The sequence below is a fragment of the Tachypleus tridentatus genome, chromosome 8 (genome assembly GCF_004210375.1).
Source record: "Tachypleus tridentatus isolate NWPU-2018 chromosome 8, ASM421037v1, whole genome shotgun sequence".
Taxonomy (NCBI): domain Eukaryota; kingdom Metazoa; phylum Arthropoda; class Merostomata; order Xiphosura; family Limulidae; genus Tachypleus; species Tachypleus tridentatus.
The window spans coordinates 36,333,541-36,359,145 of NC_134832.1; the positions used below are offsets into that span (position 1 = coordinate 36,333,541).

The 25,605-nt window shown below is 32.0% G+C and overlaps 1 protein-coding gene across 1 annotated transcript in view; it reads left to right on the forward strand.

Annotated features, from left to right (window-relative positions):
* Window positions 1-304: 304 nt before the first annotated feature.
* HUWE1 (HECT, UBA and WWE domain containing E3 ubiquitin protein ligase 1) overlaps window positions 305-25,605 on the forward strand; it is a 195,617-nt gene continuing 170,316 nt past the window's right edge. Inside the window, 6 exon segments of the mRNA XM_076448258.1 lie at window positions 305-427; window positions 5,423-5,530; window positions 19,629-19,727; window positions 20,298-20,417; window positions 21,130-21,216; window positions 23,334-23,407. Coding sequence (XP_076304373.1) covers window positions 5,486-5,530; window positions 19,629-19,727; window positions 20,298-20,417; window positions 21,130-21,216; window positions 23,334-23,407 — 425 coding nt within the window. The 5' untranslated portion in view covers window positions 305-427; window positions 5,423-5,485.

Sequence of the window (25,605 nt, forward strand, 5' to 3'; positions counted from 1 at the left end):
TTTGCATTATATTTCACTTAACTGTATATCTTGTTATTTACTTTATTATTTGGTCAACTATATAATAAAAACATTTGTGTTATAGATTCCTAATATTACACTTGGCAAATTTAAATATACGAAATATTTTGAGAATAAACTTTCTTTCTTTGCTGTGTGTATGGCGCAAAATGTTAGTATTTGCCCTCTGGTAGCGGTTGGAGGACAGAAGATACATCCGGGATTCCATATAGTGTGGTCTTTCGTCGTTTCTGACATGGCGTCGTCATTGTGAAAGTTAGGAAGCAACAATATCTTGTGACATTTGAATTTTGAAAATATTTAATCGAATAACGGATATCGGAGTATTTGATTATCTTAAATCTAAGTAATACTTTTCCAGCCATTCATTAACGTGTAGAAATTTGTTGTTACCGTATGTTTTGAGGTAAGTCATTATTAACTGCTGGACTGAAAAATGGAGATCCAAATTGTAATTAAAGAATTGAGAACAATTTTTGAAAACTCAGAAGACATATAAATTTAGGTCTTAAAGTTAAGCTTCTCGAATAAATATAATGTGAAAAAACTTATACAAACATAGAACTTTGAAATAAAAGGAAAAGCATAATCATAGCAGTCTTAAGTTAAAACTTTTAAGTTAACTGTTCAAGACTTGTAAAATGTTTTCATATTTGGTGCTACTTCCCGTTTTATTTAGAACGGTTGTACGAACGCAATATATTTTTAATAGTTAGTTATACTAACCAATAGTTAATGATAAGATAACCGATATCGTAGATTAGTGTTAATAATTCTAATATTGTTGGTGGGTAGAGAGAGTGTTTCAAAAGGTAACAGGTCCTAAAAACGTTTGATATGGTTAAGTGATTATACTTACTAATACGAAGTATTTTAATTTTTATAGGCCTACAATTTTTTTTAATGTAGTTCGTATAAACTTTCATAATTTTACTTTCATTGGAATAAATTGTTTCTGATAATAAATTATGGTAAGAAAGTTGTTAAATTATATTGCAATTATCAAGTAGAGCTGAGACATGTAGATCATTTGAAATTTAATCTGAAAATTTTAACCAGCTTTTTAACAGTAATTGTGATGTAAGGATTAAAGTGAAAGATCTTGCAGTTTTAAAATTTTAATTTTTAATTTTCTTTTGCTCCTTCAGCATAGGAAAATTTTAATAAAATAATTCCCCAAAATGTATGTTCACTATCTTCTGTAAAATGGCAAAGATTATCTGTAATCACTTTTGTATGCAAAAATGATCAAAATATATAGCACAGTGTTTAGCTTTTATTATATGTCATTTGATAATTCATTTGTTTTAGCTTGGAGACTATAAACCAGAGCCATTGGACAAAAAAAAAATTCTCCTGTTGTATTGGTGACACAATTAACTGTATGCATTTTAAATTCAAAGTGCCAAATTTTCTCAGTAGGCAACAGTAGTCAGAGATTTTATAATATTTCTAGCAGGTGGCAAAATTACTTGGATAGCCTCTTGAGACCCCACAATGCTACTTCAACAATTAGTTTATCTTTAAAATTTAGATGTGCACCAGTTCAATACTTGATCTTTATTTTTCAATAATTCTGCAGATTTTTAAGCAATATTATATTAGCTGAGTATCAGTGTGATATTAATTTTATATCTTTTAACATCCCAAATTTGCATACATATATTTTACTGTTCATTACTCTGTGTATTAAGATATGTATCAATTGGAACTTTTCTCTGCTACACTTTTTCCAAGTTTTACACTGTATTCCATAGGTGGCCAGTCTTTTTAGCAGTTGTGCCAATTTTGAGAAAATGCCAATGATCTGGAAAAGCTTTAAAAGTTAGTCAAATTTAATACATAAAAAATGAAAAAAATAATTGATATTGCATTATTTTAGTAACATACCTGCACTAAAATTCCTAACTTTTATTGTCAGTGTTATTTTTTTTTAAATGATAGGCATGCAGCAAGTTCTTTCTTAGCACACATCTGCTTTATTCTAATATTTCATGTGAAGTAAATGGTTGAAAATGGAACATTAATTTTAAATTCCAAATGTTTTTAAGATCCCAGTTCCCATTTCCCCCAATAACTAAACATTGTTTAAGATTTCAGTAGATAGCAAGTGACCATTTGGTCCATTTTTAATTACCACCTTATTTCAATTTCTACATGTTTTTTCCTATACCTGTGGATCTTACACATACTCATACAAACTCATTTTACAAATAAAATTTCATTTTTCTAACTTCTACCACACTTGAAGGATAAACTGTTACAAAGACTGATCACTTAAAGTAACACTTCCTTACTTCAAGTCCACATTGTAATCTTCTGTATTTTTATTGTCTTACTGCTTGCACAATGTTAATAGGTTAGTCTTAAAATTCTTTCTTCTATCCATATTAGCCATTTTTCAGCAAAACTATCAGTTGAAAGATAACCCTATTTCTAGATACTAGAAGCTTGAGTAACATCTACAGAAACAACTTATCAGTAACCATCATAAATATATGCCTACAAATATTATTCATAAGATAAGTAGAAAGTTCCCTGTGAGCTTGTCTCATTTTTTATTTTTAAATGTTAATACTTTTACTTTTTCACAAGTATTTTTAATATTCCAACTTTCTGGTGAGACACCAACAGAGTACAGGTTCTTCAGCATTAAAAAAGCAGTTCTGAAAAATAGTCTTTTGTGGACTTTTAATATTCTTAATATTACAATGAAGAGACTGTTAAAACTTTGAGTTACTGGTCCCTAGTACCTTTTTAAAAATTTCTGCCATCCTTCTGTCTTTGTTAGTTATGAAATATTTCTAATTTTCAGATCCTATGTTGCTGTTTTCTTCTGTTTGCTCTAATATTCAAATCTTATGTCACTGCTAACATTTTTTTTGTATGATTTAAATATATAGCCATTTTAAGCTGAAAATATTACTTGTTTTTTTCATTGGATCCACTTCTTCCAGGTATCAACATCATCTAACAGGTAATGGTGCTTTGAATTTCTAATTAAGATTTTTTAATTTCAATAATTGCAGGAATTTTTCATTGAAAAATCATATTTTATTTAATTTGACAGATTTTAATTAATTAATATCTAATGAATAATTTTAGGTAAGTCTTTATAGTTTTCTAATGGCTTCATAAAAAAAACTGTTTACTATACTGATATTGGTTAATTATGTTGGGATTAAACCTTTTTTGATTTTGTGGAAATTTAGACCTCTGAACTTTTTATAAATTACACTTACATACTACATACATCTAAACATACTACATAATGTCATGTTTTATATACTATCCTTTTGGAAAGTACTAAAACTATTGATAAGAATTTATGCTAATATTTCTTGTATTTTTAAATTGCAGTATAAAAATTAAGCATACAAATTATTTTTATAAATGCTTTTGTTGTATATTAATTGTTCATATAACATTTATATATTAACCTTATTTCCTAAAGATATGATTGGTTAAAATTTCTTTCAAAAAGTATGACATTCTATGGAAATCAGCTGAAACATGTTTTTAGTTCATTTTAAACCACCATTCCTTGGATTAAATTTTACTAACATGATTTACTTTCACATTTCTTGTTGTATTGTGTGCCAGTTCTTACCATTTCTTGTGATCTCTGTAGAGTTTTGTTGTTTTTTATTTTATGCTTTCTCATTTTACTGCTGTGTTCTTTGGCATATTCTTACTTTGCCATCAGTCTATTTACAGTTGACATATTTAAAGAAAAATAAGTTGGCATAATAAAAAGAATTTACACATATGAACAACAGTTTTTAAAAAGAAACAAAAATCTACAGCTTCCAAATTCAGTAAATAAAGCAAAATATAAAGGATTTTTTTATCTTGTGTCAATCCTTTATTAAGGCTCATTTCATTCATTTCGTTTTTCAGAATATTTACAAATATGAAGTTTTAGGTTTAGGAAATGGCTATTTTGTAAAAGTACATCTATTTATTTTTTATCATTTACTTTACCTTTGTAGATTTTTAATTTTCTTACAATAATATTTTTATAGAAACATTTTTGAGTTGTTTTTTGAGTAACATTTTTGTGAAAGTACAGTTTAGTGGTAGCAATTTTAATCCAACAGACCCTAAATATTTTTTTTTTTCAAATTTGGCTGTTATTAAAAAAAAAGCAACAAAGATAAGCCACAAATGTGTGCAAAGTTGTCATTGTTACTTGTTGGCAGTTCTATAGTGGTTGTTTGGCCAGAGTGTAGCAGTCATTTAGGCTGTTAGCCAAGTAATGATGCAGTTTGTGAGGAATGGATTTAATGAGATCCTATGTTTGGTGAAAGTATCTATTAATAACAAATTATGGAAATAAAATAGGTGTGGCTATAACTTTAAGATTTAAATAAATGAGTAGATTTACCAGATGAAGTTTTAACTTTTCTAATAGCCTGGTAGTTAGGGCATTTCACTTGCAAACTGTGAGCCATGAGTTTTAATCCCATCACTGAACATGCTTGAACTTTTCATTGTATGGATTATAATATAATAGTCAATTCCTCAGTTTTAGATTAGACTAACCCAAGAAACTGTTGTAGATGGTATTGATTAGCTACCCTCTCTCTAGTCTTATCACTTTTAAATTGCAGATGGCTAATGCAAATGACCCTTAAATAACTGCAAAACTCAAACTTTTTTGTTAAATATTTTAGTAATCGGGGAAGAGGCAGGTATTTACATGCCTTACCAGACCATTGTGTTGTCAGTAGGGTATGTTGATAATTTTCACAAATACATAAGGGAAATGTTATACACTAGCAAGCAATAAAGATTTAAGAATGGTTATCAAACTGAACTCTGAAGGTTTGAAGAACTGTATTTGATAGATGTATCAGTAGTTCTTTTAGCCTATTGAAGCTCTTGGTTTTCTCTGCTATGCTGTGGTACAAATTATTAAAAGTAACAAGTAATTTTTGCTGTATGTTAAATATAAGTGAATATGAAGTTCCTTTTAAATTTATGTTTACTAATAAAGGAAGTCATTTTAAAGTAATTCGAAATTAAGATGGAGACAGTTGAATAGAAAACTAACATCATTTATATAGTATATATTAAAATTATTTCAATTCACTTTATCCTTCATAAGGATCAGACATAGGAAGTTTTTATTAATTTGTGAATTTCCTGAATTTTGTCTGAGCAAATGTACCACCTATATTCCCCGAGGAAAAAGTCCAAATAATTTTGAACAAAACTCTTTTCAACCTTGTACCTTTTAAGTGTAGTTTTACCAATTGTAACTAATCACTGTTGGCATAATTTGTTCTCATGGTCTAGGATCTAAACACAATGAAAGCTTTTTTTTTTTTCAACCAAAAATATTATATATTACAATAGCCATTCCTTTTTAGTTGAATTTTTGAATTTTTTTTTTCAGGGTTAATATGAATGGAAAAGAAAGCTGAGGTATTTGAATCTTGAATTTTATATTGTGTGCATTATGAAGATCGACAGGAGTAAATTAAAGAAGAGCTCTTCTGAAGTGGTGAGTATTGTTTTTAAAGTCTTGCATTTTAACTTGTTTGTTATTATCTTTCTTAGATCTTTTGAACTTTTGATTTTCCAAATGTTTTATTTTTCTTAAAAAGCAAATTGTATACTTTGTCCTTTGAGTTGTGCATTTTGATCAGTTATGTTTTAGCTATAAAACTTTCAATATTTAAATATATAAAACAAGATGTTACTGAACTTTATTTGAAAAATTGGTAATTTATTTAAATATTGAAAGTTCAGACCAGCTTTTTAAGTACTGATACAAAGAGAATGAACCTCGTTTTTTAGTGGCATTGTGGTAGTACTTCACCTAAACTGTTTCGTCATTTTTTTGCACACATTCGACTTTTGTTTTTTTTTGTATGGAGAAAAAAATAAGTAGTTGATATAGGCTACATTTGGTGGAAGAGAAGGCTCTTGAAATGGTCATTTTCATTATTAATGAATACATTTTTTGTAAGTACTTGTGTAAATATTGTATCTCTAAACAATTAAGTATAAATTTGTGAGTAAATTGCAGTAAATCTATATTTTGGAAATTTAACTGTCAAAATTGAATGATTTGTTAGAAATTCTTATATTAATTCCACTTATTTTAATTCTTTAAAACGTGAATAGATTAATTTAAAAATGGAAAATTCATCTTTAACAACTGATCTGTGAAAAAACTATGCATTTTGATTTTTCCTTTGAGTTTTCCAAATCGTGGCTGTACGTATTCTGTAATATTGATTCTGCATTGATACATAAAACTTAAACAGGACTGAAAAGAAATATAAAAATAAGGGGAAAATATTCATAGTTTCATATATTTAAAGCAATTTAATTACTGTTAAAAAAAATTTAAAATTAGCTGGTTTGTTTAAGCAAAAATGAACCTGCATTTTGCCTTGGCTTTCTACCAGTTAAAATATGCCTGTATTGAACAGTTCAGTCATAGCATCTTTCATTTTGAATAAAGTGAAGTAACATTAGATTGAAAACATAGAAGTATATTTTAAAACTGACTGTGGGAGTTTTTAGTAAAACAAAAATGTCATATTTTACCAGAAATATTAAAAGAACACATTTAAATATAGATTTTTTTTTTTTTTTTTTTGCAGTCATGGTATGTTGAATGCAGCACTGTTTTTGTTATCCAACTACAGTTACAACAGAAAGTGTTTGTACCCCTGTGTCCTGAGTAGTATTTTGCTCATAACTTAAAAAGTATCATGATTAGGCTAATAGATGTATAATATATTATAAATATTACACTAACACACATCTACACAAATTTTTATATAAATTAAAAGACAAACTATTTATAAGCAAATAACCAAGAATAGGAGGAGCAGAAAGTTTGTACATTTCAGAACGTGTGAAAAAACTGATATTCTCATAACAATTCTGTTTAGTTTGGTGAATAAACTACATTATACCATTCCAGAACTAGACACTGGGTTCATAATTTTTGGACTTTAGCCAGCAAAAAATGTACTTCCAGCAGTTTAGCGCCGTCTCTGTCATTATCTGCGTGGTCATCATGGCAAACAGGAAACAATTGTCCAGTGGTTTAAAAAACCGAATTATTGTAAAATACAAGTCTCGTGTGTCTCTTTCCAGTATTGCTACCCAATTTAATGTGTCAAAATCTACTGTTCAAAGCATAATTGCCAAGTTTAAGCTTACAGGATCAACTGCTAACCTCCCTTGTTTCCACCAAAATTCCAGAGAGAACCAAGAGGAAGGTTCTCGGAGAAGTTGGTAGGAACCCTCCTTTAACACGTAATGACATACAGAAACTGGAAAGGGAAACTGGGGTTAAAGTAAGCACCTCTACAGTTACGAACATGTTACGCTCTTCTGGGTTCAAAGCATGCTGTCCTCGTAGAATTCCATATTTAAAGCCTGTTCATTTAGAAGCACGATTGAGGTATGTAAGAAAGCATGTAAATAACCTCTTCACCTATTGGAAGAGTATTATTTTTGTCAAACGAGACTGAAATCGAGCTTTTTGGCCAGATTGATGTTTGCAAGATTTTCCATAAGAAGGGGGAACGAAATCTTCCAAAGAACACCGTCCGTACAGTTAAACACGGAGGTGACTCGATCGTACTATGGGGTTCCTTCAGCTCTTCTGGTGTGGGCAGCCTTCACCACATCAACAGAATCATGAAAAAAGAAGAGTACGTTGATATATTAGGCACTTGTATCAAGAATAGTGCTCGGATCTTGCGGCTTGGGCATTGTTGTATCTTCCAGCATGACAGTGACCCTAAGCACACATCAAAATATGTGCAAACCTGGTTGCAGAGGAACCATATAAGCATTCTGGAGTCACTCGATCTTAACCCAATTGAAAATGTTTGGCATGAGTTGAAGACCAGGGTTCATCAGTGTCATCTGAAAAACTTGCAAGAGTTGGAGGCCTTCTGTGAAGAAGAATGGAAGAAAATACCAGTCGAGTACTGTGAAACGATCATGGAGGGCTATAAGGAGAGATTGCACCAAGTAATTCACCTGAAAGGCTACACAACTGACCATAAAAGTAGATACATGAACACTTTCTGCCCCTCCTGTGTTTGGTTATTTGTTTATAAACTGTTTATTTGTTGTTCAATTTACATAAAAAAATTATGTAGACATGTGTTAGTATAATATTTATAACATACTACACATTCATTATCCTAATTGAGATACTTTTTAAGTTATAAGGAAAAAACTAGCCACGATGCAGGGGTATGAACACTTTGTGTCGTAACTGTATATATATATAAAAACCTAAAACAAATTTCATATCCTCCATGTACAAAAACTTAAAAGGCTTGGCAACCTATATACAGGAACAACAAAGTATAAATGTCATAGTGAGAAGATAATTATTTGCTTTACTTCTTGAATAATTGTTCTATATTTTAAGAAATACAAGTTTTATGAAACTTGCTTCTAAATAGTAAAAATTCATATACATACCTATAATAATTGAAATGTGACTGACACAATACTACTCTGCTAAAACCCAGTTAAGATAGGGTCACCTTATAAAGACTAAAGGTTAATTTCATATTACTGGATACAGTAACCGAGTTCATGTGCAATTTATGTAATATTAGTCAGGCAGGACTGGAAGGTCAAGTAAAATAAGACAAATGAGTAGCATTATGATATGTGAGCTACATAGATTAAACATTTGTATTTTTGTTATAATTTGTAGTCATTTCTAGCATAAAAACATAGGAAATAAAAAATTATAATGTTGGTCAAATTGGCAGACCCCAAATAATTATGGTAGAGAAAATAAGATATTGACTTGTCAATAGAGTTAAGGTTTTTGGAATTTTCTGTTTTGTGTGGGAAGGAAGCTGCTGCCTTACAAAATGATTTGGATCATTAAATTAATTGGGCATATGAATGACAAATTAGTTTTAGTTATAATAAATGTAAGATTATGTGAGTTTTATAATTTTTATGAAAATAACTTATTATGGAAGCAAAATAACTGTGGGGTAGTTGTAGGGTAAATATGATTTTAGGTTGTATCTACAGTAATATTGAATACAATTCTAAAAGGTTGTAATTTCCTTTCATAAATCACTTATTATAACAATCTTGGAGTAGTCTTTTCTTAGTCACCTTAGGAAGGATGTTTAATTGTTGGAAAACGTTCAGGGGAGGGCTACAAGTATGGTATCTGGGATGCTGAGGTTAAGATATCAAAATGTTTTGAAAAAGAAGTTGGAGGAAAACTGTGTTTTAAAATTGTTGAGGAATTGATTGTGTTTGTATCTTTTTCTTAATGTGAGAATGGTGGTGTTAGGAGACAGGGTAGGAGAAGCATACAGTTAAGACAGTTTTAGTTTCTAGTTGGCCTGAGTTTTGTATTGATAAAAACACATTTATTATTTGTCATGTGAAACACCTTGAATTTTAGGCACCATACCTGAAAGTGTGGTGTCAAATATGTTAGCTTTATCATTCATGTATCTATCAAGTCTTCCCTGGCTTTGAGTTTTTTCTTAATAGCTCAGATGTTGCCCCTAAATACATTGCGTATGTATACAATTTCATATGTGATATTGAATGAGATTATCTTATCAGTTACCCCTCGGTGTGGATTCCTGTATGTGGTGAGGGTACCTCCCAGGGAAGGTTCTGTTCTATCTGGTTACCTTCTCTGGGATCTAAACATCCACCCACGTGTTTGCCGTGCGTGGCCACCCGTGAAGGGGAGGAGAGGATCCTGGTGGTTGAGGGGTCCAACCCTAACACATCACTTTGGCCTCGAATTCCTGTAGACGGGCGGCCTTTGGGTGGTCCCCCTTGGGTCAATCGGCTGGTCCACTTGGGCTAGAGTCAACCAAGTACCAGTGTTGGAAGTTCTCAACAAGTGTTGTGGACATTGTGCCTGATGCTGGTGTTTGGGTATAGTGCTCACGAAACCCTGGCGTTGCTGCATTGTCCTTGCATGACTTTGTAGTGTGTCCCCTTGTAGGGCTCCATGGTGGATGGGGTCAGTGGGTACCGAAATTTTTTCCTTTTCCTATGGATCCTTTAAAAATTTAAATAAAATTGTAAAAAACAGTCAAAGGGTAGCGACCACGCCTTGAATACTCAGAACAGCAATCTTCAACATCAGTAACACACATACCTCATTTTCTTATATTACATTCTCTTCGGAAAAACCGTTAGGGCAAATGCCCCCTTTTTTTTATTCAAAAGGGACTAGAGGGACTTGCTGGCTCTCCAAAATCAGTAAAGAAACTTTGATCTGGTGACATATTGGTTGAAACATCCACATCCCAACACAGTGAACTCCTCTTGAATTCAAAGGCAATTGGGGATATACCTATTGAGGTTACACCCCATGCTACCTTGAATTCTTCACAGGAGTTATTCTTGAAAGGGATTTGAAGAACGTTCTCGAGTCAGAGATTCTCGCTGGTCTCTTCACTCAAGGAGTTTCTGCAGTGAGGCGATCTCCACTGCAAAGATGGAGTTACACTGCCAACAAATACCCTCGCTTTAACACTTACTTCACCACGTGCACCTGCCACCATCAAGGCAGGTTATCTCATTTGCAGGGTTCGCCATACATACCAAACCCTCTTCGATGTTTCCAATGTCAGAGATTCGCCACTCAAAGACATCTTGTCGCTGTTTCCTGACATGTGCTCGCTGTGGAGGCAAGGACCACGATGCCTATGACTGTGACATGAACCCACGCTATGTAAACTGCAATGGTTCTCACCCCTCTTACTTTCATTCTTGCCCAAAATGGTTGGAGGAAAAGAGGTGCAGCGCTTGAAAACGACACATAACATTAGTTATCCTGAGGCTCGAAATTGCTGTCCACAACTCCATCTCGGACATATGCTGCTGCACTTCATTCCACAACTACAGTGGGAGTGCAGACAGATCTCTGTGCCTCCAAGAGAATTGTTTTCAAAACAAATGAAAAGCCTTTTGACATAAGTGGTTAAAAAGGTTGATGAATCGACTTCCACACCCATCTCTGTTCCTCCCATACCTTCCAACAAACCTCAAGATCCACGTCCTTCAGTTACAAATACAGGCATTTCTTCAGATACATCTTTTTTTCCCACCACAAGAGACAAAACAATTATTCGCTCAAGGCCCCTCAGTCACTGGATTCCCCTTCCAATACCAAAAACTTGCCCACCCGACCCAGAGCAGGATCCATGGAGGTTGATAGACTTCCTCCGACTAAAGACAGTAAAGAAAAAAGACGTGGTCGTAAACCGAAGGGTTCTCCAGCCACTTCACCTACCCGTTCTTAAAAATGGCCACCTTGATACAATGGAACTGTCGAGGTTTACGTTCTAATCTGGATGATATCAAAACACTGATTGCTTCCTACCATCCTGTTTGTCTTTCTTTACAAGAAACATTTCTCAAAACTACTGATACTGTCTCCATTCGGCAGTTTTCTCTGTACAGAAATGACAGGTTGTGTGATGGTCGAGTACATGGAGGGGTGGCACAGTTGGTTGATCAACACGTGCCCACCCTGTCTTTGTCACTCAACACACCCTTGGAGGCTGTAGCCATCCATGTTTCCTTGGGTCATACCATCACTGTTTGTTCTCTGTACCTGTCCCCTGGAGAGACATATGATCAATCAGATCTTGATGCTCTCGTTGAACAATTGCCATCTCCATTTCTAATCCTAGAGGATTTTAATGGACATCATTTCCTCTGGGGAAGTGCTATTATTGATGGGAGGGGCCGATCTGTAGAGCGGATGCTCTCTGATCACAATCTTTCTCTTTTCAATACTGGTTCTTCCACTTACTTTCATGCACCTAGTCAGTCCTTTACCGCTATTGATCTCTCAGTTACTCCCCTTCATTATTCTCTCATTTTTCATGGAGGGTTGACAGTAATCCACTAGGCAGTGATCATTTTCCGATCTTTTTTGAGAGAGACTGGCCGTGGTCGATGCCACCCTACCCGCGTGCCCCGGTGGAATCTGGATCAGGCAGACTGGTCCACTTTCACTGCTCTCGCAGAACTTGATCCTGCTATCGTAAATCATCCATCAATAGACGACTGTGTAGCAGCAGTAACTGGCTGTATTACACATGCAGCTGCTCAGTGTACTCCTAAAACCTTGACACGTTTTCCACGATATCCTCGTCCGTGGTGGAATCCTGCTTGCCACTTTGCACGGAAGGCTCAAAAGCAGGCCTGGGATACTTTTCGTAGATATCTCACACTTTCAAACCGGGTTGCTTTCCAACGGGCCCGTGCACATGCTAGGTGGGTAAGACGTCAAAGCCAGAAGGAATCTTGGATTAAGTTCACAACCAGCATATCTTCTACCACCAGTTCCAAGATCATATGGGACAGGATTCGAAAGGTTAATGGGCACTGCAATTCTATCCCCCTCTCAATCTTACTCTCTGATTGTCGGGAGGTGACTGATGTTCGGAACATTGCTAACACTCTAGTTGAAAGCTTTTGCCGGGTATCTAGCACTTCTGCTTGTTCCTCCACCTTCCTGGCCATCAAGACTCGGGCAGAGCGATCACCTCTTTCCTTTCGAACTGACTGTTTCTTTGACTATAATTGTCACTTTACCCTGGTGGAACTAAAAAATGGCCCTTCATCGGTCTGCCAGTACGTCTGTTGGACCTGATGATATTCATTATGACATGCTGCACCATCTATCTCCTGCTTCTCTTGATGTCCTTCTGATTGTTTTCAACTGGATCTGGCAGGAGAAGGTTTTTTCTGATGCCTGGTGCCAGGCTATTATTTTACCTTTCTCTAAGCCAGGGAGAGATCCCAAGATTCCTTCAAACTACCGTCCAATTGCTTTGACGAGCTGTCTCTGTAAGACATTAGAAAGGATGGTTAATGCTCAAGGAACCAAACAACCTCCTCTTGCTCACCCAGTGTGGGTTCCGTCGACAGCACTCCACCACAGACCACCTAATTCGTCTTGAAACATCTATCAGAGAAGCCTTTCTCAACTGCCAACATCTTTTATCAATATTCTTTGACATAGAGAAGGCTTACGACACAACATGGAGGTATGGCGTTTTGCGAGACCTCCATACATATGGGTTACGTGGCCATCTTTCCATGTTTATTAAAAATTTTTAATGGACAGGAGATTCCAAGTTCGTGTGGGTTCGACACTTTCCCGTTCTTTTGTACAGGAACGTGGAGTCCCTCAAGGCTGTGTATTGAGTGTTACACTCTTCAGTATAAAGATAAAAGCCATCACTGAACAACTCCCTCTCACTCTTGTGAATAGGCTGTATGTCGACGACTTTCACATCTCATGTCAGTCGTCAAACATGAGATATATTGAGCGTCAACTACAAACCGCCCTCAATTGTGTACGGAAGTGGACTCTGGCAAACGGCTTTAATTTCTCTCTCTCCAATACTGTATGCATGCAGGGTATTCACCCTGATCCTGAACTTCATATCGGTGAAGTTTTGCTGCCAGTGGTCCAGGAGACCAAGTTCTTGGGGCTTATCTTTGATCGTAAACTGACCTTTATACCACACTTAAAGCAGCTTCGGGTCAAATGCACAAGAGCACTGAACATCCTCCGTGTTCTCTCTTCTACCAGTTGAGGGGCAGAGCGCTGTTCAATGTTAAAGGTATATCGTGCTCTTATTAGATCGAAACTCGATCATGGATCAATGATCTATGGCTCTGCCAGATCCTCGGCCTTAAAAATGCTGGACCCCATTCATCACCAAGGACTTCGTCTCTGCACTGGGGCTTTCCGTACCTCTCCAGTTCAAAGTATATACATTGAATCTCATGAACCTTCGCTACACCTTTGCCGTTTGCAACTGTTTTTACAATGTACTTCGAAACTTCTTTCCTTACCAAAGCATCCCACCTGGAAATGTGTTTTCCTTCCTCGGTGGGCAGTACTTTTTCAGAACAGACGATCTGTCATTGCTTCGTTTGGCCTTCGCATCCGGGCGCAATTGGATGAATTGGGTCTGTCCTTGGATAACATTGCAGATTCCACAGGTTGGCCCATCCCACCATGGCTTATTACAGCCCCCAAATGTGACCTTTCTTTCAGTCACCTAAAAAAGGCAGATACTCCAGATTGGAAGTACCGTCTTTTACTCAATGAATATATATCAAACAATTATTCAGTTCCCATTTATACAGATGGTTCGAAATTGGGTAATTCAGTGTGCTCTGCTATGGGTCAGTAGTTGCACGCAGAATCCCTTCTACAGCTTCTGTGTTCACTGCTGAACTGTATGCCATATCTCTTGCCCTGGATCATATTGCGGCTGAGCAGTACTCCAACTGCACTATTTATACTGATTCGCTTTGTTCTATACTTGCCTTGGAATCGCTACACGTTAGCTCACATCCTATTCTAGCTGATATTCGAAAGCGACTGGCCCATTTCTCATTAGCAGCTACTTCAATCCAGTTTTTCTGGATACCAGGCCATGTTGGTATTTGAGGGAACGAGCTTGCAGACATGGCAGCTAAATATGTCTGCTTCAGCACCATCACTCCTGTGCCTATTCCGTACATGGACTATGGTGTTGTCTTCAAGGCTCGGCTCCGTGTCAGCTGGCAATGCACTTGGAGTGAGCAACGTGACAACAAACTTTTTCAAATCAAACTCAAAATTGGACTTTGTCCATCTAGCTTCCGTAAAGTTCGGAAGGAGGAAGTTGTTCTCACTAGGCTACGCATTGTTCACAGTTTTTAACTCATCATTTTCTTTTATCTGGAACTGATGCACCAATGTGTAGTTTGTGTAACACTCAAATCACTATCAGCCACGTTTTACTTTCTTGCCATCGTTACAATTCTCAACGACGGGAATATTTTAAACATATTTTTTCCCAGGGTCAGTCTGTAACATTGGACAGAGTTATTGGCAATGGTGACTCTGTCCACCTTGATAATGTTTTTAATTTTTTAATGGCTATTAATCTTTTTAATCTCATTTAAGTGTTGCATATTTATTCATTACACCTTTTTAATTGTGGTTTCTTTTTTACAGTTTTAATCTCTCTCATTCAATTTGACATTGGACAATGGCCAGAACATTAAATAACTCGACACCAGGACTGGAAAGGCCAACTTCAGGTGACTAACGCTACTGTTTGAACTATCCGTTTGAACTACTTGTTAGTCATCCTGGCGAGTTGTTATTATACTTTTGCTGCATATCATTTCACACTTTTACTACTTAACTTTTTAGTACTGGCCATATTGACTCATAACCCAGAACCAGGACTGGAAAGACCAACTTCAGGTGACTGACGGTGGTTTTTATACCTACCTGTTAGTCTTTCTGGCAGGTTATGATCATTACCATTCTGCTACAGGTAGTTCTTTACAACTTTGTTGACTGGATGTCACCATTGGTTTTTACACCATTTTCTGTTTTAATTGCTGTTTTGTTTTTACCTTCATTTACTTTTACAAATTTTACTCCATTTACTTGACTTTATCTTTTTACTGGACATTTGGCTACTCATTGTTACAATTTTGCTATGTATCTTTTAAAACTTCTATTCTTTTACATTTTGATACTGGTTGCTATGACACATAACCCGGAACCAGGAATGGAAAGACCAACTTCAGGTGACTGACGGTGGTTCTTGAACTTACCTGTTAGTCTTCCTGGCGGGTTATGATCATTACCTTTTTGCTAGAGTAAATGCCTTACAACTTCTTATACTCTGCCTTCTATCTTAACATTGTAGACTAGGTGTCAACATTGGTTTTATACTTTTTTGTTTTACCTTCATTTCCATTTATGTCCATTACTACATTTATTTATTTATTTTTTTACATTTTTACCGAATGTCTGGCGCAGATAGCCTCGCTGCTTTGTGCCATGAAACACTAAATCAATCAATCACTTGTCAGTTATTCAAATTGACCAATAGGATAATTTTATTGGATGATAAACCCCAAAAAAACTAAAAAAAACTGGGTCTAAACTTAAGTATAATATTTGTAATTCTCCTTTACAAAGAATTACCAATGCAAGTAAGTTACCAGAGTTCTGCAAATTGAGATATACAGTAACATAGAACAAAACTATTTAAACTGTTTTTATGCAAAAAAATTATTGAATTGACAAATTATATAGATCGTATTAGACTTAAATTGTAAGATTTGAAACTTAACCTCTTACCTACCTGGGCCATTTTATCTTATAAGGGCAAAATCACATTTGTAAACTGAAAAAAAATTATAGAGAACTTTTAGAGGATGTGAGATTGTTTTGTAAATACTGGCATAACATTTGTACTGAATTATATTTAATAAAGCTTGAAGAGAAATTTCACTTTAAAAAATCCCAAAATACATTTGAGACTACAAGTGCCCTCTAAAAAATGTTCTTCAGCATTTAAAAAAATGTCCTTGCACTTGTAGTTGAACCATTTTCTAGTCTGTTTTCTTTATAAAACAATATCTGGGCATGTGAAATCTTGGTTGTAAAACTTAGTCAATCTTAGTCAAGTGTTGATTTCAGTACCATGTTAATGTATATTTCATGTATGACAAATCATGGGATGATAAATAAAGCACGTAATGAAATGTTATCTTGATTTTATGTGAATTATTAACTAACATTTTGTGTAAGAGGTTGTATTTAGTAATCAATAATACTTTTTTATAAACCTTAAATTTGCTTGTGGAAAAAACTTTAGATGTATGTGGCTATTATATATTAGCTTAAACACGCTGTATTGTGTATTTACTGATATATATCATTATCTTAAAACTTATTGGAAGTGAATATATTTTAAGGAAAAAAATGTTGATCCAAGAATGTTATGGCTAAGATTTTCCGAGTGGCAAGTGCACATTTTTTTGTGAATTAGGTTTAGCACTTTGAACTGAAAGTGCATAATTATTATATTCTTTTACATTTTAGTGATTTTTAAGTTTAGTTATTTAACAAACTTATATTTAGTTTATAATTAAAAAAACAAAAAAAAGTATTTAGGATAATTGCTTTGTGTGGTTTGTATGTACTACTAGTACCATGTAAGAATTTTCTTTGTAGTGAGACCCATACTTCCATTGTTGCTTTAAAATTAAAACGGTCTACCTTGTATACAAAGTTTTTTTTTCTGATATTTTGAAAAGGGTTCAAAACTTGACATACAACTGACAACAATAAAATTTGGATGTTGCTTGTGAAACAGGCTAAACACATTCATTTCAATGATACAGGGAAAGCTTTGACATCCTCACAGTTTGGGTATCAATAATGAAAGGAATGTGAGCAGGACTAATCTAAGTTCTGTAAAATAATTTATGGTATCTGTATCCTTTAGTGTAATCTCTTGTAACAGGACATATGTAAGGTTAAGCGGTGTTATTCAAACCACCTTTTTGGTAAGCTATGATGTACATTCACTAGCAGTGGCAATTAGTTTTTGTCTATGTTGTGAAACAACATTTAAGGATATTTATTGAAGTAAACTTAAATTCAAAGAAATGATATTCAAATACCAAAAACTTTCATACTATCATGTTTTCAGTAAAGGTCGGATGTGCTGGTGTTGGACTGAATGAGATGATACAACAAATGTGATAGTTTATGGCAAATGCATGAAGTTCATGCTTTTAATCTTTAGGTTTTTCTGGCACAGTAAACAAAAGTACAGTTTCAGTGAAGTATAAACTTAAAAAAATTCTCATAACTGTACTTTTTCATGTACATATGTATATAAGCATAATCCTAGTTAAAACTAAAAAATTGTTTAGGGTTACTTAGACATTTTTTTATTAAAAAATAGACAAAATATGCATTTTCTATAAAAGTTTTTGGGGATTTTAAAATGCATTAAAATGTAACTAATTTCAACTGACAAGTATAAATATCATCATATTTTGCAAATGCCATTTTCTAATGTAATTTTTTTAAGATAATAATAATAATGAAAAAAAACAAACTAAATTTATCTAAAGTAACAGGCTTTGTTTCTTAAACTATGTACATTTATGACAGTTCTTATAAAGTTTAAAACAATTTCATCTACTAGTTTTATTGTTAGAACAAAATATTGCAAGACTTTCATTGACTGTATAAAAGGTTAATAGCCAGTATGGGTTGGGTTGTGCAATTCAAAATTAAATGAGTATAGTAATTTGCATAATAGCTGTTTTTCCTCAATAAAATTAGTTGCAATTTATAAATAACTAAATTTTATTTTTATTTAATTTTCCAAACTTTTGGGAAACTGTTAATGTGAAATGCTAAATAAATAGCATACCCTGTGTACTGTTTTTAAAATGGTGGAAATGTTTTTACAGATATAAAAAAAAAAAAAAATCATTTTGAAATGTGAATGAAATTAAAGCTAGTTTAGAACGGTATATCTGGTGATTTAAATATATCATTATTGCTTAAAACATTCTTCAAACTCCATACCTATGAATGATGGCTAAGTTTTAATTAACTATTGTCTGTATGTAGTTGTTCCATAGTGACACAGCAGTATTTCTACAGACTTAAAATGCTAGAAAGTGGGTTTTGATAACCTTCGTGGGCAGAGCCTTTTGTTTAGCTTTGTGTTAAAAATTGGATGTAGTTATTGCTCCTTTATAAGAGCAAATGATAGATGTGAATCTGCTGTAATGTGTTCAGAATAATTTACTTAACTAGTTACTTAGCTCTCATAGTTCAATAATTTTGTAAGTATTAGTAAAAAAAGGATTTGGGATACAACCTGTACTTGGTTCTTAACGTTGTTACATACTGTGTAATCAAAAACAATTTTATATTACTGTTAAAAAGTGAGGCAAAAAATTTTAAATAGGTTTAAAAACTACAAATGAATTATTTTTTTTAAAAGTGTATATTTTGTCATTTGTTTAAGTCTTCTTTCTTTGATAGAAACCATGATTTTTGTTTGTTTTAATTTTATTATAGATTAATAATGAAATGGTGATAAAAGTGTTAATTTTATATTACTATAAATGTTTTTCATTTTAGTGCCTAAAACTTTTCATTGTTTTTGGTATTGATTGGCACCAAATGTCCTAAAATAATCAAAAATCATCTGTAGTTTTGTTACAGGAGGGAAGAAAAATCAAGTTTTATATATATTTTCTCATATAGTACATTAACCAACTAAAGAGATTCCACAGATCAGCTTTAAAATATAGGAAAATAAATGTTCAGTTAAAAAAAAAAAAATCAAAGCTATAAGCTCTGACATTTGTATGAAATTTTATGTGCAAGATGAAATTAGTTTGCTATAATTTTATTAGTTTAGGGTTTTTTAGTTGAAATATAGGAAACGAAAAGTATGTAAATAATATAATATAATTGTAGATAGTCCTATATATTAAACAATTATTCTTTGGTTTCACAAAGGGTAGTTTTACTTCAAAACATTTGTGTACAATAAAAATTAATTGAGAAATATGTAAACAGATCTTAGATATGTAATGCATTTTTGCCTTTCAGTGTAATCTCAAAATATCCATTTGATGTTTTTCTTATTTGTGAAAAAATTTCTAAAAGATAGTTGAATACTAAAAGCCTTGTCCTTTTAACTTTTTTTATTTGTTAAATAATTTATTTAGATTTTTTTCTTTTTTTAAAGCCTGCTGACTGTCGAATTCTCATAGAAAAGTTAAAAGGATGTAACGATGATGAACTGGTTTGTGATCTTAAAAAAATCAAAACTTGGAACTGTGGGAAGGTTAGTATTTATTTTACAGATGATAAAATGTAATATTATGGATATATGTGCCCCTCCTCTTAAAAGCCTACATTTTTATTCATGGAATATATATTAATCGTATCTGAAACATATGAGAAAAGATAGATACAGACCATTATTTTAAACCAGAGTTTAAAAATATACCTTTATGTTCATTTTCTATAGAAATTGTGAAAGAAGAAATTTAGGCTTGAATTCTTTTATAAAATTATCTATTGCATAATGTGACATAACATTCTTCATTAGAATTGAAATTTGCAGGAAAAATTAAATTTTCTTTGGTAAATTGAGATTTTCATTAGTTTCTCTAAATAGAAATGCTTGAACAACTGAAATAGCTAAATTTGGCTTTTGAACAGTATAAAAACATAGGTTTTTAAATTGTTTGACATTTATTTACAGAAAATTTTTTTTCTTTCAGTGTGGAAAACTGTTCTCTTTGGAGGCTCATCAAAGTTTTAATGGTTTGAAATATTGAACTTGTATAGGAATGTTGTTTTTTTCTGTATGTGAAGTAATTTGTATATTTTTGAACTCCTGCATTTCTAGTGTGAACTTTACCACTGGACAGATGTCCTTGACAAATTTGATACTATTTTGGAAGCAGCATGCCAAAAGATAAAAGAGGGTCAGTGGTGCTTACCATGTGATATGCCTGGACAAGAAAAGGTATGCATTTCAAAACAGTTTGATGCTACAAACATATTTTCTTTGTAGTTATGAATCAATTTGAAGGTTAATATGAATGTAATAATTTACAATAATTTAATAACAATTCATAAGAATTAACTTTAAATGTTAAAACCTAAACATAGAGAAAATGTTTGAGTGGCTCTCTCTCTCAAAAATAAACAAGAAAAAAACTGTACTTTTTTCAGTTGCATTTGAAAACAACACTTTTGTATAATTTTTACAAAGTTTAAATTGTTTTAATGAATAAAATTTTTCAGATATGGGAGAAAAAAATCATAAAACTTGTAATAATACAAATACTCGTATCAGTTAATAATTGTCATGCAGATTATGATTTCATTTCTTTTGTGAAGGTATTGTGTGTTGTTTCCAGGGAAATCTTAAATAAAAATCAGATTTTTGGTTTATAAAATATCTATGCAAATGTATAAAATCATTTTGTGAAAGTAATCCTAAAATTTATTTTCTTGTATATTCAGCTGATTTATTTAATTAAAGGTTTCAGAGCATATGATGAAAATGAATTTAGTACCTATTGCATTATTTTCAAGTTTTGGCTCAAGTTTTGAATGCCTGAAAGTCTTAAAACCAAAGATAGCAAATAAGTTTTTTCTATGTCTATATGTATAATTCTTTTCTAACTAAACTGAAGCTTTCATTTTTAAGTTATTCCTGTTTTTCTCTTTAGAATAAAGCACTTTTGCTACAGATCCTGCAGTTTACTGCTTTGCTTATTGAGCATAGTTTTTCACGACATTTGTACAACTCTGTAGAGGTAGGTTATAAGTAAAAAAATTTTGCATTTTTTATGCCAATAGTGTCTGTTAACATTAGTCATGCAGATTCATATATTGTAACGAATTATAAATATCATAAAATACTGTGTTGAAATAAATTGCATAATTATGCTGTAAAAATTATAGTAAATGTTTTCTCTATATCAAAGTTGTTTTTGAGAAAATTTGTTGCATTTTTGTGATATCAAAAATGAATAACAAATAAGATTAATTTTAATGCTATAAATTTACAATAAATTAGCATTATTGTTAATAAATTATAAATTAATAAATTATAGGCTCAGTTAATTTGGTTTACCATGTGACCTTTTTATACTCGTATAGAGTCCTTATAAAGTTAATACTACTAACATTTGATATAGTGTGTATATCTTCACAAAATTCCAAGAGTTTTACTAACCATTACCAGTCTTTCACATACAAAATTTTTTTTATGAAGTGTTTTAAGCAAAGGAAAAACACATTGTCTATGAACACTTCAAGCATTTGGTTTAAATATTCTATATGGAAAGTGATTTTTATGTTAAGATTAAAATAACTTTTTATCTCAAATCTCAATTTGATTTCTGTAATCTTTAAAACCTAAATACACAGCATAAATTCTTGGTAAAACTATATTTTATCAGTTATTTTCTCTACTCTATGTAACAGTATTAGTCAATTTGACCAACCTCATCAATTTTTACATTACTTTTATAACTAAGAAGAATAAACATGAGAAAGAAAAAAAATAATTTTACTATAATCTTTTCTGTCTTCTTTTGATGTCACTTAAAACACCACTTTTTTAAAACCATTAGTAGTAATACATAAAATTCTTTTATATAATTAAATATTCTGTCTACTAAGAAAGTAGACACTATCCCAATTTTTTAAAATATCTGTGGCTTTCTAACTCTAAGAGCTGTAACAAATTCGTCTAAGCTAGTCGTTATTTTTCCCATGGGAATGAATCTTGTACTAATATTGAAATCGCCATTATCCATTCAGAAAACAACATACAATAAGCCATTTGATAGATGAAAATCATGGCTTTCTATTGGTTATAGATTATATAGTATTAATTGCAAAAGCAAACAATTTTCAAATCCTGAAGGAGAGGATGTTACAGGTAGGGGTCTAGTTTATTGTTCTGAACCAAACAGAATTGAAAACTCTAAGCAATGACAATTTGATAGTGAGAAATTTACATTTAATTTTGTACTTTTTGAAGGAATGATGGACAGATGTCTAGAGAGAATGTCGCACGAGGGGAAATTTAGGATTTTTAAATATTTCCTCATAAAATTAAAAACTTTATATCCTATTGAAATATGGTCTGTTAGCTAAGGTTTTAGTGTATACTAATTAGTATAAAATAAAGTAGATTAATAGAATTTTTAATGTTAGTCACTGAAATCTTGATGTGCACTGAAATAGGGTTAATAGTGTAAGCAGCATAAAAATAGTATTAAAGAAAATGATTAATTGTATATTTATGCAGTAAGTAGGAGTTTAATAAGTTACTTAATACACATGTGAAAAATAGCACAAAAAAGCAGTAAAACAGAAATATTTATTCTCTATTAGAATTTTTTATCTTTAGGTATTAACCTGGATTTTTTTAATGTTATTACTGTTATTTGTCCCTTTTCATCAACTTTGTTTACTCATTTGAGACAAGAAAGAGAAAATTGAAAGTGAGAGTTAACTAAAGTCATGATACAGAAGATGACTTTGTTCAAAATTTTGACCCATGTGTTAAAAGTATCTGATAATCTGCAGGCTCATTCATCAGAAATAGTGTATGACTGTATTTTAAGTTTTTGTTTTAATTTTATGATCTTTAAGTCAAATCTTAATTTGAAAGACTTAAAGTATTTTTTGACAGAATATGTAACATTATAAATTTGTTATTCTTAATTTTTTTCTTCAAGCTCTGACCTTTCTGTGTATTATGAAACTAAAATCTTTCAGAACACAGCTTGCAATGAATAGACTAGTATTTGATGCTACTTGTTACCATGTGAATACCAATGTTAAGCCTGTACTGGAACATACGCAGTCAAGAGTGATGTTTTCTAGAGCTCTAAGTCTGAATTTTTTTTTTTTTCAGCACTTGACTACTTTGTTGTCATCTAGTGACATGCAGGTTGTCCTGGGTGTGTTGAACCTTCTTTATGTCTTTAGGTAAGTAATAACTTTGTTCATAAACAATTTGTTGCTTAGTTTGTTAACAATTCAAATTGTCTTGAACCTTGTTTTATGGCCTTTTTAAATCATCACAAATAAGACTTTTAATTTAACATTATTAACTTTTCAAATAATTGAGATTTTGGTTTTGATTAACCTTTAAATCATTAACGTATTTTAACTTGTGGGGTACACATTGCACATTTGGTAATTTTGGTTTTGCACACTCAGCTTAAAAAGCTTTACAAAATTTTTCAGTGTAAAATAGATGAGAAATACTGATAATAATCAGTAATTTGAATTGCAGTATTGTTTTTTCGTTTGTTTGCAATGTTCTGTGACTTGGATGTTGTTAAAGACTAAAACAGTCAGATCTACAAGTAATATGATATATAAACATCTTATAAAAATGTAAACTGATTTGACCCATTAGCAATTTTGGGGTTAATGCATTATATTTTACTTGTAGTTCAGTTCCTTAAAATTTAAAATAAATTTGAATAATACTTAACAAAGCAAAATTAACTATTTGGGTCATTCCATGTCAAATCATCCAGATTTTGGAAAATTTTTCAGATGACACCCTCAGAATGCCTTGAAAAAATTCACATTGCTCATCTACCCATATAATGAAAAATTGCCAAAGATTAGATCAATATCTCTAATAATTTCTGACTTACAGCCCTGTAAAATTTATGTAATTTTGTATTTTTGGCAAATTCATTTTTGGGCAACTTTGGCTGTTTAAAGCTGCAATAGTAATGGTGATAGAAGGCTGAAATTTGCTACACTGACTGAATTAATCTCACAGAATTCAAAAATGGTCTCAAACCAAGTTTTTAGGATTTTCATAATGAAGCTGTTGGTTTTTTTTAATAAGCCATAGCTCTAAGACTTAATATGATACAAAGCTGAATTTTGTTTTCAAATTTCCTATAACATATCAGTTGATAAATCAGTAATTGTTGTAATTAAATATCTATTAGATCTCCTGTAAAAAAAAAAAAAAATTTTGTTGCATACAACTTTTTATGATTTAGCTAAAAATAGCCCTACTTCAGGCCACAGTTTGCCTATGTCACCAGTTATTCAGCCTTTTCAGATTTTTACCATATATTCTTACATCTCTGAATATGATCTACAAAAAAAATCAGGATGGTGTTCAACCTACTATTAGAGATAATGATCTAATCTTTGGCAATTTTTCATTATATGGGTAGATGAGCACGTAAATTTTTTCAATGCATTCTGTGGGGGTTACCTGCAGTCCCCTGGATTATTTGACATTGAATGACCAATTTGCTCACAGTTTAGTTCAACAAACCAAGGTCTGAAAGAGTTGGATATTAGAACCCTAAATTTACTAAGTATGTTTTCATTAAAGTTGGAAAGTTTTTAGTAAATATTACAAGTCTGTGGTATGGAAAATTATAATTTTTTTATATTTCATTAACAATTTATTTGTGAATTTAAAATTCCTTTTATAGAATAAATCTGAGTAAAAGGCAATTTGTTTTTCTGCTAAAATTAAAAATGCTTTTTGGCTCAAGCTTCCATATTTTATTTTTCTAATCTGTTGAACCTCCTAAATAAATATGAAAAGGACTTCTTTTACTGGGTAACTTTATATTTTACATCTCATTTTCTCTGCCATAATGCTTAAATATGGTGATCACCAAGATACATCAGCATGAAAAGTTTAAAATTAAGAAATAAAAGGAATAGGCATTTTTTTTCCTTTTAATGCCTCATTTCTTTTCACAACTTCCATTCAACTCTAACTATAGGCTTGTTTTTAATTCCCTGAGTTCTTGATCCCAAACTGATTATTAGTTTCCATATTATAACTTCCAGTGTTATGAATCTGCACAAAATTTCACAAGCTTTCAGTAAACATTACAAATGTTTGCAGCCACAAGATCAAATGTTTAATGAAGTATTTTTACTAAGAATTACTCAAATATAAGGGGGTCAAAGTGCAAAGTAATTTCATGTTAAGATTAAAAACATTTTCTTTATTTGAAATTCATCAGATTTCATTTGCTTAATCTCTATCTCTAAAGTATATATTAGATGTTTTACTTTAAGTAAAACATTTTCTATTTTCTCCATTGATCTCATACCTAATATATAAATGCAGAATAAATCTAAATTACCCTTTCTAGGATGACTACAAATTTTAAAATGAAGCTATG